The sequence below is a fragment of the Lepidothrix coronata genome, unplaced genomic scaffold (genome assembly GCF_001604755.1).
Source record: "Lepidothrix coronata isolate B3197 unplaced genomic scaffold, Lepidothrix_coronata-1.0 Scaffold279, whole genome shotgun sequence".
Lineage (NCBI taxonomy): Eukaryota > Metazoa > Chordata > Aves > Passeriformes > Pipridae > Lepidothrix > Lepidothrix coronata.
The window spans coordinates 669,917-684,175 of NW_016690459.1; the positions used below are offsets into that span (position 1 = coordinate 669,917).

General features: G+C 55.3%; 1 protein-coding gene across 2 annotated transcripts in view; it reads right to left on the reverse strand.

The window, feature by feature from the left end:
- MACF1 (microtubule-actin crosslinking factor 1) overlaps positions 1-14,259 on the reverse strand; it is a 115,577-nt gene that overhangs the window by 47,133 nt on the left and 54,185 nt on the right. The window contains exons 37-53 of one of the 2 annotated variants that reach the window (XM_017836529.1): positions 14,041-14,190; positions 13,589-13,804; positions 13,360-13,509; positions 12,326-12,559; positions 10,815-10,958; positions 10,495-10,728; positions 9,664-9,891; positions 8,594-9,115; positions 7,836-8,012; positions 7,225-7,348; positions 6,715-6,923; positions 5,851-6,168; positions 4,800-4,966; positions 3,600-3,756; positions 2,751-2,868; positions 1,290-1,352; positions 296-537 (exon numbers count right to left, since the gene is read on the reverse strand). In XM_017836529.1, the coding sequence (XP_017692018.1) occupies positions 296-537; positions 1,290-1,352; positions 2,751-2,868; positions 3,600-3,756; positions 4,800-4,966; positions 5,851-6,168; positions 6,715-6,923; positions 7,225-7,348; positions 7,836-8,012; positions 8,594-9,115; positions 9,664-9,891; positions 10,495-10,728; positions 10,815-10,958; positions 12,326-12,559; positions 13,360-13,509; positions 13,589-13,804; positions 14,041-14,190 (3,453 nt within the window). The remainder of the gene's footprint in view (positions 1-295; positions 538-1,289; positions 1,353-2,750; positions 2,869-3,599; positions 3,757-4,799; positions 4,967-5,850; positions 6,169-6,714; positions 6,924-7,224; positions 7,349-7,835; positions 8,013-8,593; positions 9,116-9,663; positions 9,892-10,494; positions 10,729-10,814; positions 10,959-12,325; positions 12,560-13,359; positions 13,510-13,588; positions 13,805-14,040; positions 14,191-14,259) is intronic. The other variant, XM_017836528.1, reaches the window with a different exon arrangement.

The following is a 14,259-nucleotide window of genomic DNA, read 5'->3' on the forward strand; positions in this document are numbered from 1 at the left end:
CTCTTTTCCCCTGAGCCAAATGCCTGAAAGCAACATGTCTAAAAGCAAAGGGGAACTTTGGGCTCCTGCTCCAGGGAGCTCTGCCTGGGACATCTGATCTGGGAATGCCCTTCTTAAAGCCAGGGCAGACCTTTATGACTAATCCTTCTGGTCCCGCTGCAATAAAGCACACCTCTGAGATCCTTTGGGAGATGCATGGCAGGGGATTGAAACAAGATGATCTTTAAGGTCCTTTCCAGCCCAAACCATCCTGTGATTCTACGATTCTCATTTTTAACTCAGGAAAAGGAGTTACCTTGTTGTGCTCAGCCTGGGCTCTCATTGTCTCCGTCTTGGTGGGCGAGGAGGAGGCGTCCAGCTCTGACAGCGTCCGTTCCTTCGACTCCAGCCACTTCAGCATCGAGCTGGCCTCCTCCTGCACCTCTTGCATTTTCTCCAACATAGCTGAGAGCTGCTGCTGCCGCTCCCTCAGCGCCGTGCCCAGGGCCTGGTACTGCTGGGTCACATCCGAGACGTCGCACTGGATCTCAGTCAGATCTGTTTCCAAAAAGCAGCCTGAGATGAGGACCACTGCCCGTGTTCTCCATCTTAACCTGGACTATCAGGTTCTAATCTAGCCCTGGGCAGCCACAGCCAGCCAAGCATGAGAAGCAAGAGGCCATGCTCCATCCGTCTGCCTGCGGAGCGATGTCACATCATCCTCACCTCTCCTGCCAGAGGGGCTTTTCCACTTGCACCACATATACACGTTGACAGTTTGCAAACAAAGCAAATGCCTCCGTGGATGTGAGCCTGATGCAAGCTGAGCCCCCCCTTCATAATGCCACTGCTAATACAAGGTTAAACAATTTGACACCGAAATATAAAGCCATTTTTATGCCCCTATTATCTCGCTGAACCGGTGAGCTAACAGCAGATAACGGGCCATAATTAAAATTGCTCTTCAAACTGGAGGGTTGGATGCCGTTATAATCCCGTAGAACCAATAAATTTAATTGCAGGCCTTAAAATGATCTCCCATTTATCAGCTCTTAACACCACCTGACGGGGTGTCAGGGTGCTGTCGCTCCCCAAAGCCGCCCCGCTCTGTCCTTCAGCCCGACCTCCATCCTCCATCCCCGCGGCTCCGGCTGAGAATTCCCAGCCCACTGCCAAGCTCATTCCCGTTGCGCCAGGATGACAGTGTCAGATTGAGGTTTCTGTTCTCACAGACGGAACTGCACAGACAGGAACAGGCAGGGACAGGGCTCGGGGGGTGTGTGCTGGCACAGCGGGGACCGCGAGCTCACCTTTGCACGTGTGGTATCCGTTCACGCTGCCCACCGACCCTCCCGGCACGGGCAGCGCGGCACCTGAGCAGGGGGGACGGAGACAAGGGACAAGAGGGATAAGACAGGTGTGTTAGGAATGCAGACAGCAAGCGATGAACACGGTCCATGGCACAGACCACCCCGGCCACCAAGCACAGACGCGGTGTCTCCACACGCCCGGTGCCGGGCAATCGGCATTAATTCCATTTGGAGTCCCTCCATCTCTCCTCCTCCCTCTCCCCTTGCTTTCCTGGAGCTCATCCTGCCTTGCTGGACCAGAAGCAGAAGAGCTGAAGCTGTTGGGAGCTGGGCACCTCTCCCAACATCACCCAGAAACCTGGGTGGATGCAGCTCCTGCATGGACCACTGGGGACCACTGGCCACCTCTCCACGCCTGGAAAGTTGCTACCTTGAGCATGATTTTGTGAATTGTACCCTGTGAGACTGGTGAATGCCTTCCCTGAAGGGATTAACTCCCCCATATCCTCCTTTTCTTATGGGATGAAACTATTCAAGCCTGCCTTGGTGTGTGGACATGCTCTCTTTGCCCAGACACTCCAGGGAGGATGCACCACTGTCCTTTCCCTGGACACCAGATGTCACAGCTATGGTCACAACCAAAGGGGGATTCACATTGCCAGGTAAGTCTCTCTTTCTAACCACATTTTTTAAAGTTTTCATGGATATAAGGGGCTGCACCTTTGGTCACCCCATGGGGTGACCATGGGAGTCACCCACAACAAGCCTCTCCTCACTTCTCTTGGAGGTTTCCCAAAGAACTTCTCATGAACTTAATCCTAACAAACATATCCAGACTGTGAATTCCCACAAATTCCCAACAACAACGAGAGTCCAGGGACTTGTTTTCACAAGCTGGAAGACATCTTGGAGTTGGTTTCCAAACAAACCAGACATATTCTCATTGCTTCACAGACTTGAAGCCAAAAAGGAGACCAGCAAATCACATCTGAATATTGCAGCCTTAAATGTCATCCAGATATGAAACCCAAATGCTGGAGTTTGATTAAAACACTCCAGCCCTCAGGAGGCTGAAGCACATCACCAGGAGAAAGCAAAGAGCCACCTCCACGAGCTCCCTGCAGGGCTGACAGCCCAGACCCCCAGCTCTCATGCTCCATCTCATGGAGCTCTCATGCTCCATCCAAGCAGTTATATGTGTCCCCACAGCAAACACAGGGTAATTCAGAGTTCGTTAGGCTATAACTAATTAAGCCAAGTTAGGCTGATGCATTAATGCAACAAGCACCAGTGACTCAACCACTTTCAGCCCCACGATACTCAGACTGCCATGGGCCCTCTGAATTTGGTTAAAAGGGGGAAATAGCCCCATTTTTTGCTCAAGGCAGGCTCAGAAGATGCAGTGGAGACAGTGGAGTGCTGAGGAATGAGGTGTCCTCAGGAGAGTGGGCTATAACTCACCTGCTTTGGGTGGGGTGTTGGGGGCCGTAATCTCCACGATCAGATTCTCCAGGAGGGTCCCTCTGCGGCCAATCTCCTCCACCTGGGCCCCCTTCCCCTTCCATTCCTCCAGGAGATCCTGTTTGAAAGCAAAGGTTGGGATTGGAGGCCGTGCTTGCCCGGCCACAGCCCTCCCTTCCTCACCTGTCACCTCTGAGGTGACACGGTGACACCAGGACACAGCACCCAGGGAACCAGCGCATGGCAAAGAGGCCGTGCTGGGAGAGTGGGTGTGAAACATCTATTTTTGCCAGGGGAATGAAGGAGTGAAAAGCTCTTCCTTAACTAATGGGTCTGTTGAAGGAAAGCTTCTCCCTCCCACCATTTTGGGGACGTCCCTCCTCCTCCTCCCTGCACAGCCCAGCCCGGCTGAGCCCAGCCGGAGCCCGGCGGGTGCCGTGGGGTGCGAGGGATGTGGGTGACTCAGCAGAGCTGCTCTGCCTCTGAGTCAATCCCTTGGCACATCCCGATTTGCAGCATCCCTGTGCCGGAGGGGAGCGGGGGCTCGGGTGACAGGAGGCCACCTTCTATGTCTGCCACGGGGAAACACTCAGAGAAAACGAGTGTGCTTGGGTCTCCCACTCCCAAATCCCGCCCAGAGCAGGCAGGGGGAGGGAAGGGAAACCAGGCAGTGCCCGAGAGGAATCTCACGCTGCTCCCTTCTCCGCAAGCCACTGGATGCACAGCGAGGATTCCTGAGACCACAAACCACCTCCCAGGACTCTGCTTCCTGGAATTTATTCCACATTCCAGCATTTCCACACCAGCTGCCAATTTTTTCCAGTCAGATTCCAGCTCCCTTTGCCCCACCTGGACCTGCTGCCTGCGCTGGTGCAGCTCCTGGGTGCCCAGGGAGGTCTCAGCAGGCGGCATTTTGCCTTCGCTCTCCCTCAGCCACTTCCTCACGGCGCCAACCAGATTCCGAAATTCGTCCAGTTGCTCCTGGCAGGACGACGCATCCTTTTCTCTGAGAGTGAAAAGGTTTCAGAGAGTCAGAGCTCGTGCTTTGCCTTGCAATTACCCCCTCCTGAATGCAGCACAGTTGTGTCTCTAGGAGCCCTTTTTTTAATTATTATTATTAGATGTTGCCTGGGAACAGCCCAGGCAGTGCCAGCCAGAACGGGGTGCACACAGTGCCAGCCTCTCACTGCTGCTGACCCCCCAGATCGTGGCTGGTGGCACTTTTGGGCAGCACAGTGGTAGCCAACAGCCGTGGGACCACCACTGCCAACCTGCTCTGCCTCTGCACCGGGCTCTTTGTCCTGGGAAAAGCGAAGCTTTGGGGATGACAGGGCTCATTCATGTCGTGTCCCCCCAGGCAGCTGCATCCCTGGGGAGCCCAGGCTGTGCTGCCCCTCCTCCCTGGCCACAGCTCCATCTATTCAGCCCATCCTGGAGGAACAAGGCAGCCCCCGGATGGGAGCCATGGGCCCCTCTGGCTCATCCCTGCTGACTGCAGCTGCGAGCAGCCTGCAGAGCGCTGAATTACTGGGGATTGTTGTGACTTTCATCTGCTTTTCCCCATCACCTTCCCTGTGTTCCCCAGGGATTCTGGAGACACAGCCAGAGAGCTGTGACCCCCAGGGATGTTGTTGCTCTGACCCTGCTCAAGCTGCCATGGCCAATCTGAGCTCAACCTCTGCTTTATCCCGACTTCAGGGAACTCTGCTGGGCTCTGTCCCCTCCTGGAGCACGCTCCTGATCCTCTGCCAGCACCCCGCTCCCCTCCTGCAAGATGCTCTGGGGTGGAGCTGTGGCAGCCCACACGCCGGGAAACGCATCACACCGGCTCCTGCAGCACCAGGAATTTTTCCCAACGCCCCCAGCCAAGGCTTTTTTTAAAGCGTCAGCTGGATCGAGCTGCCTCCGGCTCCTGGCATGGGAGGAGGGTGGCAGGAAGAGTTTGCTCGTGCCCCCCCTTGGAACAGAGACCTCCCCAGGGTCTTGCTCAGGCCATGAAGCCACCCCCAGACCACCACCCCAGGGAGTGGCCGGGCCCCTGGGACTCACCTCTCCTTTGCCACCTTCTGTAGCTGCAGGAAGTCTTTCTTCAGGCTTTGCAGCTTCTCCTGCTGCTGGAAGGCACCAGGGGCGAAGCCGCAGGAGCTCAGCTCTGCAGCCAGGTGCTCCAGGGTGGTCAGGTCCTCCTGGTGCTGCCTCATCTCTGAATTCAGCTCCTGCCAAGAGCAAAGGGCGATGCTGGTCATGTTCCCCACCAGCAGACACAGGTAGAGGGGATGAACTGGACAGTCCCACGCTCTGGTGATCTGGAGAGACTCTGTGGGCAGTGCTATGGATGGCTCCAGTGCCATGGACTGCAGCTGTGCCAGGTATGACCCACTCCCACCTGCTCCTCCAAATCCAGCTCAGCAAATACTTTAAGGAGCTGCAGGAGCAAGTCTCACCTTCCCCTGTGCTGGTGTAAGGCCACACTGTGACTGGGATGGGATGGGGTGCCCTAGACTGAGCCAAATCACCCACACCACTCCCAGCACAAGTGTCTGGTTTTATGCCACCTTAGGGCATTTCTGAGGCTGTGGATGAACCATCCCCTGTAGCAGAGCACTTGTAGGAACCCAGAGGGAGGAATCCTGCACAGCCATGACCAGCCACCACAACCCATGGCATCCCTGGAAGTGTTCAAGGGCAGGCCCTGAGCAACCTGGTCTGGTGAAAGATGTCCCTGTCCATGACAGGGAGCTTGGAATGAGATAATATTTAAGGTTCCTTCCAACCCAAAATATTCCATGATTCTCTGGCTCTGTCCTTTACCAAGCTCACTGTCCCATCCTTTACCAAGCTCACTGCCAGCACATGGGAATTTTGCTGTATTAGAGTCTTTAATTGGTAAGACCCTGCTACATTTGGACTGGTCCCTAAAAGCCTTCCTAGAGGTCCCATCTAAAAACCAGTGTGACTCTTGGGAAATGCCATTTCCTTCTCTATCTGCTGGAAACAGCCTCATCCACTCCAGCCACACTCCCTCCTGCAGGCAAAGAGCCCACAGAGGTCCTGCCTCAGAAACCCACCGCAGGCAGAGCCTTCTGCCCCTGCTCCTCACCTGGATGTGCTGGGAGAAGTGGGCGATGTCCCGGTCCGGCTGGTTCCCGGACGCCAACATCCGCGTTCTGCTCTCCGTGAACTGCTGCAGCTTCTCCGAGAGCTGCTCGTACTGCTCCACTTTGGGGAGGAGGCCCTTCAGGGCATCCTCCCGCTCCTGCTGCTGCTGGCACAGCCTCCCAAACTGCTCCGTGACCTCGGCCAGCTTGTCCTGCAGGGCGGAGGCCGTGGGGCTGTCTGCGGCCTCCATGAACCGCGTCACCATCTCCCGGGTGGCTTCCAGGCAGCTCTTCTGCCGGGCGATGTCCTGCTTCAGCTTCTGTGGTGGGCACACGTGGAGAGGGAGGGCATTTTAGGGAGGTTCGTGAGCAAAACTGGTGTGAACTGGCTGGGCTGCCCGTGGGAGCAGCAGCATGTGCTTTGAGACAACCAGGGGAGGGAAAGAATAGTTTTCTACCCTGCTTTTCCCTCCCTTTCTGATCTCCCCAACCTGCTCTGCATTCCCCCTGTGCCTGAAATCAAACCCTGACTTGTTAGCAAAGAAAAAAGGAGACTTCCAACAAGTCTGTGACCAGGCACAGATTGCCCAGAGAAGCTGTGAATGCCCCAGTTGGATGGGAGCAACCTGGCCTAGTGGAAGGTGTCCCTGTTCATGGCAGGAGGTTGGAACGAGATGGTCTTTCAGGTCCCCTCCAACCCAAATCATTTTGTGGTTCTATTATATTAAGCAAAGGTTCTGCTCATATCCCTTTTTAAGATTTTTTTGGTGTTTTCAAAACACTGTGGCTTAAACCCCAGTAACCCCTTGCACAGTGCAGGTCCTGCACAGGTGTGTTTGAGGTGAGGGAGTTGGGCCCAGCCTTACCACGCTCGTGGCAAGAGAGTCCTGGATGGAGGTGGAGGACAGCTCAGCCGGCTGGTCTCTCTCCAGGTTCTTCTCAATCTCAGCCACTGACTGGAGGAGGCTCTCCAGGCTCTCCTGGACGCTCTGGGACTGGGCGATGGATTTCTGCAGCAGGTCCGAGCGCTCGGACATCTGCTGGGAGAGGCTCTGGAACCGGCTCACGATGGCATCTGCAGAGTTCAGCACAAAGGAGAATCAGTGGCAAAGAGCTCAAAGTGCTCAGAGAGCAGTGAGGGCCACCTTTGGTTCCTCCAGAATTTCCACTGACAACAAATCCCTGCCCCCAAACGCAGCAGTGAGACAGGGGACCCAACACATGTTGTCAAAGCCCTTCCCAAGTGCAGCCCTGAGGATGCACTGCTGTGTGTTTTCCTCCCCAAAAGTAGGAAACTTCATCTCTGCTCCCTCCCTGGTTTGTTTTCACTCTCCCCAACCAACCTTGCTGACAATGGCAGCTGCTTTGCTCCATACCTGTTGTTTCCCGAATATGCCCGTGGTCAGGGGCTGGCTCTCCTTGTATCTCCAGCAGGGACCGAGCTGCTTTCTGGAGCTTCTCCACTGGTACCTGGTGCTCAGCCAGGTCTCCTTGCAGCTGCTGCTTTGACAAGAAAAGCCAAAATCAGTGATGGGTCAGGCAGGAGACCCCCACTCACGGGGAGCTCAGGGCTCCATTTAAACCCTCTGAGGGATCCTCTTCACTTAATCATTAATCACTAAAACATTAAGAAAAATAATAATGTCGCTTGGAAAGTCCAACCCCATGCTGCAGGCAGAGCTGGATCAGAGGGCTTGGGCTGTCCCAGCACCCAGTCACCCTCACAGGGGAGGAATGTCCTCCTCTATGTCCTGCTGGGGTGTCTGTGACTGCAGCCCCTCATCCTGGCTGAGCACCTTTCCCGAGAATCTGACCCCACCTGATCTGCAGCTGCAGGACCTGCTGCATCTGCAGGTGCATCTTTGCACTCAACCGGTAAAAAAAATCCAATGGGGAAGAGTCTCTTTCCTGCTGTTGACTGCTCAGTGCAGCCAAACTCCCATCCAGGCTCAAACACCTCCCAGGAGGTCAGCAAAGGCTCCCGTACCTTCGTGCTGGCGAGCTGCTTCTGCAGGACAGCTGGATCTGAAGAAACCGTCTCTGAGAGCAGCTTCCCAATGGCAGCTTCACTCTCCTGCAGCCACGTCCTGAGAGACTCTGCCACCTCCTGGAACTGCTGGTAGTGCTCCAGCAAGGTGTTCAGGTGGGAGCCGAGCTTGGAGCACTGCAAAGGAGCAACGAGACATGACGGGAGGCCGTGGGCAACCCACGGAAAAGGCACAGAAATCGTCAAGAAAGAAAAAATTAATTAAAACATTAACCTTGCCACATGTTAAAGTAGTTACAGGAGGCAGCATGCAGACCAGCACCAAGCTAAAAGGTGCTGCCTTGCCCAAGCCTTGAAGAAGACAAGAGGGCACGGTCTTAAGCTGTGCCAGGAGAGGTTTAGGTTGAATATTAGGAAAAAATATTTTACAGAGAGTAATCAGACACTGGAATGGGCTGCCCAGGGAGGTGGTGGATTCATTGTCCCTGGAGGTTTTTAAGATGAGACTGGATGTGGCATCAGTGCCATGGTCTGGTAACCACAGCAGGGTTGGATTAAGGGTTGGACTTGATGATCTCAGAGGTCTTTTCCAACCCGGTCGATCCTACGATTCTATGATTCTCTGAAGACAATCCTTGCCCTACAATCTACGTATGTCCTGGAAGTCCAGCCAAACACTGAAGTGAAATGTCCCTCTGCCACCCCTGGAAAACAGCACCCAGGGTTCCACTCCCAGCCCTGCAAAGCCCTTCCCATACCTTGGAGTGCAGCGTGGTGTATCTCTGCGTCGCGTCCTCCAGCTTGCCCTTGACCACGCTCTTGGACATCAGCAGCTGGGACTCGGCGTCCCCAGCAGCTCCCTCCACATCCAGAACCTTCTGCCCCGACATGGTGACGAACCGCAGGTCGCCCTTGTGGGAGATCACGTCCTCGGAGAAGCTGCCCTGGCGCGCGAGCAGCCGCCGCAGGGCCGCGGGGTCCCCGTCCCCCTTGGACATCCCCTCCAGGTCCTGCTCCGCCTGCGTCAGCCACGCCTCGAACTCCCCGTGGTCCCGCAGGAACTTGTGCAGCTCGTCCCGCAGGACCTGCACTTGCTTCAGCCGCGTTTCTGACTGCGAGAGGGACGCTGAGTACTGGTCCTTCAGCTCGGCCAGCTGGCCCTGGAGCCGCTCCCGCTCCTCCCTGGCCAGGCTGTGGCCGTGCTTGTCCAGGAAAGCCTGAGCCGACTGCGTGGCCAGGATGACGTCCTGCTGCTGGGACAGCAGCTCCTGGTGCTGGGCCTGAAAGATCCAGCGAGCAAAGGTGATGCTTGTGACAGAGGGTCTCTGCCCACCACGAGTGTGACCGAGCCTCCACACCCTCCAACAGCTCTGGCTGCCCCATCCCTGGAAGTGTTCAGGGCCAGGTCAGATGGGGCCCTGAGCAACCTGGGCTAGTAGAAGGCGTCCTTGCCCATGGCAGGAGGTTGGAAGTAGGTGAGCTTTAAGGTCCCTTCCAACCCAAACCAGTCTGGAATTCTATGACACAGCACCAGCAAGGTGGGGAACCTCCCAGGCTGGCGTACAGGGGCTCTGCCTTCTCTGACCACGATTGGCACCTTCTCTCATTACCCTGATTACACCCTGCCAGGCACCCACCCACCACACAGCCTGTATTTCCACCAGGAAGTCAGGCAGGGACTTTCCAAGCCTCCCATATGGAAAATCACATGTCCCAGGGGCCAGATGCACCCAATACCCCATTCTATTCCCAGCTCTGCACCAGCAGTGGAGGCAGGGTCAGTGTGTGGGGCAGAAAGCTTCGAGAGGGACAAGGTGTCAGTCCTGACCTTCAGCCTCTCGTATTGCTCGTCCAGGCTCCCGGCAGCGCTGTCTGCTCCAACCACGTGGCCATCGGGGACATCCCGAGAGCCTGTCCCTGCTCCTGTCCCTGCCTCTTGCTTGGCAGGGTGAGGTCTGTACTCCGGGAGCCCTCCCTTCTGCTCCAGCGACGCCACCCAGTTCAAAAGGGAATCGATCTTATTGCTGTTCTCCTCCAGCTCTTTGGCAGCTTTCACCTGAAAGCACAAACGCCCCAGATAAAATGAACCGGGTTTTGCATGTTCAGCAAACTGCTGCACGGGGGAGGGAGGCACAAATCAACACAAGAAAAAACCCAAGGAGTTTGCCAGCCTCAGCAAAGTGCCTCTCAGGCACACTCTCGGGTCTCCAAAACCTTTTGTGGCTCTCTAGAAGGTGCAAAGAAGCTGTGAATAAATTCAGCCTCTCTGCTCCACTGCATTTCTTACCCCGACACAACCCAGGGTCCCCTCCCTGAAGGGCTGCAACTCCACACACCCAGGTGGGAGCATCACCTGCACCACCAGCACAGGGAGGTGACTGGCATTCTCACTCCCACTGAAGGTCACCCTAAAGGCAGAGCAAGGGGCCTTTCTCTCCCCCATTTCCTCCACAACCAGCTCATCCATGGTTGCAACTCTCAAGGTATTTTATGACAGAAATGTCCAGGGGACACCTTGCCTGGGGGGACACCCAGGAAGGGACCACAAATTGCTTTAAGCTGCACCACCCAGATAACTGCCAGAACGCTGAAGGACTCCAACTGGACCTCACTTTTCTCCTCAAGCAGAGCCCAGAGACTACAGCTCTTTGCTCATTACCTTCTCAGTCTCCTGCTGCACTGCAGCACTCACAGCACTCTCCAGCTCCTTCTGGGCCACCTCTGTCCTCTCCTGCAGGGACCGGTATTGCTCCTTGGCACGCTGGAGGTTCTCCTGCAGTGCTGCCAGCTCCCCAGGCTCCATCTTGCCCTTGTTCTCCTCCAAAAACTCCTCTGTGCTTTTCAGGACGCTGGCGAAGGAGGCGGCTCGGGTGTGGATGTTCCTCTGCAGCTCCTGGGCAGACGATGCCGTGAGGCTCCGAGCGCTCCTCCGAGCCCCTCCACCTCCTGCCCCCCCTTTTTTTAAATTACAGCACTGACCTTAACATCACTTTGTCTCTGCTGCAGGGCAGACAGGTCCCCTTCTGCTCTCTGCTGCTCTGTCAGCGTGTCCTCTGCCTGGCCCAGCCAGCGGCTCAGCTCAGCCAGGCTCTGTGCCCGGGCTGCCTGCTGCTCCTGCAGCGTCTGCGGGCAGAGGAAAGGGGACAGGGGACAGTCAGTACCAGTGCTGCACCTCCACTCACACTGCTGAAAGGCAAGGTGAGAGGTTACAGCTGGAGCAGCTCCTGAAGATGAGGATGCAGCACAGAAAACGCCTTTTGTGGCTCTCCAGGAGCTCCTTCTCCCTCTCCAGCTGCAGGTGCCCCGTCCCTGCCGAGCTGGTGGCACATTTGCCACCACTTGAGCAGGTTTCTCTCTGAGGAGCCTGTTGAGCTCCAAAGTGGAGCTGCACTCCTCTCCCAGGAAAACTCGATCACAAGTTTCTGTGCCTTTTGCATTCCACGTTACAGACATTAAAACAGCAGCAGAAACTCATCAAAAGAGAGGTAACAACAATCTGAGTTAGGCAGCACCACTGTGGAGCCCAAGACAACCCAAAAAGGCTGGTTTTTTATGATCCTGGGGTTGGAGAAGGAGCCCTGGAGAGGAAAAGCATCTCTTTGCTGATCCAGCTCCTCCTTTTGCTGCCAGAGCACAACACAGAAGCGCCTGTTTGAGCAATTGAGCATGATGTGACCTGAGAGTCCCTGCAACACCCCTGTTCCCCTTTCCCAGGGGAGATAAAAGGTTTCTGAGTTTTTCACTGAGCATTTCAGCAAGGTGATGTACAAACTTGTGCAAAACACTGTGCTTGTTTCTCCCAGTCATAAGATAAAACAACAGAAGCAAATTGAAAGAGCCTTCTTAAGAGCTCTTCAGCTGCAAAGCGAGTTCTTCCTGGGTTAGGATGGGCGCACACTCAATCTGAAAAGGCAAAGCAAACTGGTTAATATACACACACACACTCCAGAGGGGACAGGCAAGAGTTACAGAGAGCAATTGTTAATAAAAAACACATTAATCCTGTTTTGAATAAGAGGATCCATGCAGTGATGGGTGCTGCAGCAGTGCAGCAGAGACCTGAGGACTTGCTTTGGTCCTTGATACACTGTCAGCTCCTTCTCTGGGACAGCAACGTGTGCAGTGGAAATAAGACATTAGCACTGCTGGGTATCTGTGGTGGCCCCTCTGCACAGGGATTTCTGGCAGGGTTACAGGGGTTTATTCCATCCAGTCCAAAGCAGCTCCACGAGGGCTGCCGGGCTGCGCTACCCAGACCTCATGAGGACTCCAGGTATTTTGGGAGGAAGGAGACTTTCCACCTGGGAGCTACATGGCGGGATGAAGGAAGACTTTCAGAGGAAGCTCATGATGTGCAACGAGAAGTCACAAACTGTGAGCGGCATGCACGTGAAATCCCAAAACAGAAGGTGTCTCGGCGCGTGTTCCTGCGGCCGGGAAAGCGCCTCAGCGAGCAAAGGGCAGCCAAGGGAGAGCAGATGTCTCACAACCTTCACCTGGTCCGTCTGCTCCGCTTGCTGGAGACAGACCTGCAGCACCTCCGCCCGCGCCGTCACGCGCTCCGACAGGTCCCGGAAAGCCTTCTGCAGCTCGTTGAGCAGCCTCAGCAGCTGCCTGCTCTGCTGGGGCGTTAAGTCCTGGGCGTGCTCCGAGATGAAGAACTGGATGTCGAAGGCGGTGGCGTCCAGCTGAGACTTGGTGTCGGTGAGGGGCTCTTTCAGCTCCTGAACGGGAGAGAAAAGACCCATCAGGCAAAATGACCCCACAGCCAGTGCTGGCCTGCGCTGCTTCCCATTTTCAAGTGCTTTGCCGTGAGAAATACATTCCAGAAACACCAAATGCTCCCAAAATCACACTCAGCATGGAGGTGAGAGCATCCCACTGCAGTGATTTTCCAACGTTCCTCTGCACCAGGTGCTGGAGGCACCTCACCAAGAGGTTGCCTGGAGCAGAAATGCAAGGCTGCCCTTGGGTCTGAAGATGACCCAGGCCTGGAACTGCCACCAGCTGTGTACAGGTCGCAGTGACTCCATGTGCCACCACCAGTTCTCAAAGCCTTTGATCCACTGACTTCAGTGCCAAGGTGCTACCAGCAAGCAGGAGATGCTGAACTTGAAAATATCTTTATAATATCTTTAAAGTTTTCACCAGAAGATGGATAAATGTGGAGGGGAGACCAGGCTCCTTGTACAGGTGATGGAGACCAGGGCAGGTGTGATGGAGGGGGCTCTCAGAGCCCTTCCAGAGGAAGCAGCTCTTTCCTCAACAGCCTGATGGGAATCATTCCTGGTCACTCAGCCCCCACCACACACCTATCTGCAGTGGAGCAGCCAAAGCAGATCCTTTGTGTATTGTGGAAACAAGTGACCTTGGAGCAAATACAGAACAGTCACTCCTACTGCAGCACAGGATAAGGGCAAACCCTTGGCAGGCTCCAGGAGGGAAGCAGGATTAAAAGCTTCTCCTCCATGCAAAGGGCAGCAAGTTCATCAGCCTCAAGGATTAGGGGCATTGCCATGGTTACCTTGTAGTGGTGCAGGCAGCGACTCAAGCTGTTCGAATCGGTCGCCTGGTGATAATCGCTGTCATCCAGCGACTCTGCGGTGCCAGAGACCCAGCTCAGCAGCTCCTGGAGTTTGCCCTGAAGAGCCTCGTGATGTGCCAGGATTTTAGCCTTAAAAACAGAAATGCACCGCTTAGAGAAGGAGTTTTGGGGTGCTCGGGGGGGCAGCAGGCACATTTGCCAGCTCTACCTTTTCGTTTTCTGCCGCCCCACGAAGGTTTTGCAGCCGGGACTCCAGGACATCATTCGCAGAGCTCAGAGACTTCTGGAGGTTCTTGGCATCCTTCTCCAAAGCCTTCAGTAATTGCTCAGGGACTTCTTCAGGGGGGTTGGCCACAATCCACCTCACGGCGTCCAACTCCTGATTCACTGGGAAGCTCAGCTCCCGCAGCTCAGCGCCCAGGGCCTGAGGCAAGACAGCATCGTTATGTCTAAGACTGGGTGACTTCATCTTCCTGCTGCCAAAACCGAGCAAAGGTTTTGGAGACGCAGCTCCAAACACTGCGTCTAGAAAGATTCATCACCCCCCCCTCCAGCCCTGCTCAGCTGCCAGCACTCGCCTGCCTTTCTCCAGGACCTGGGAGAAGGGGGACAAACTCTGTCCTGCCTAACACCAGCCAAGCCTGGCCCAGCCCTGCTCACCTCTGCTTGCTGCAGCAGGTCATGAAGGGCTGCCAAATTCTGCTCTGCTGGCTGCACCCGTTTGATTCTCATCTCGATATCTCGGAGCATGGAGAGATAAGATATCAGCTTCTCATCGTGCTCCAGACACATCTTCTTGCTGAACTTGATCTACAGAATCAAACAGGAAAACGAAACCTCAAATTTAGGCAGAAAAGAAAACAAAGGGGTATACATCAC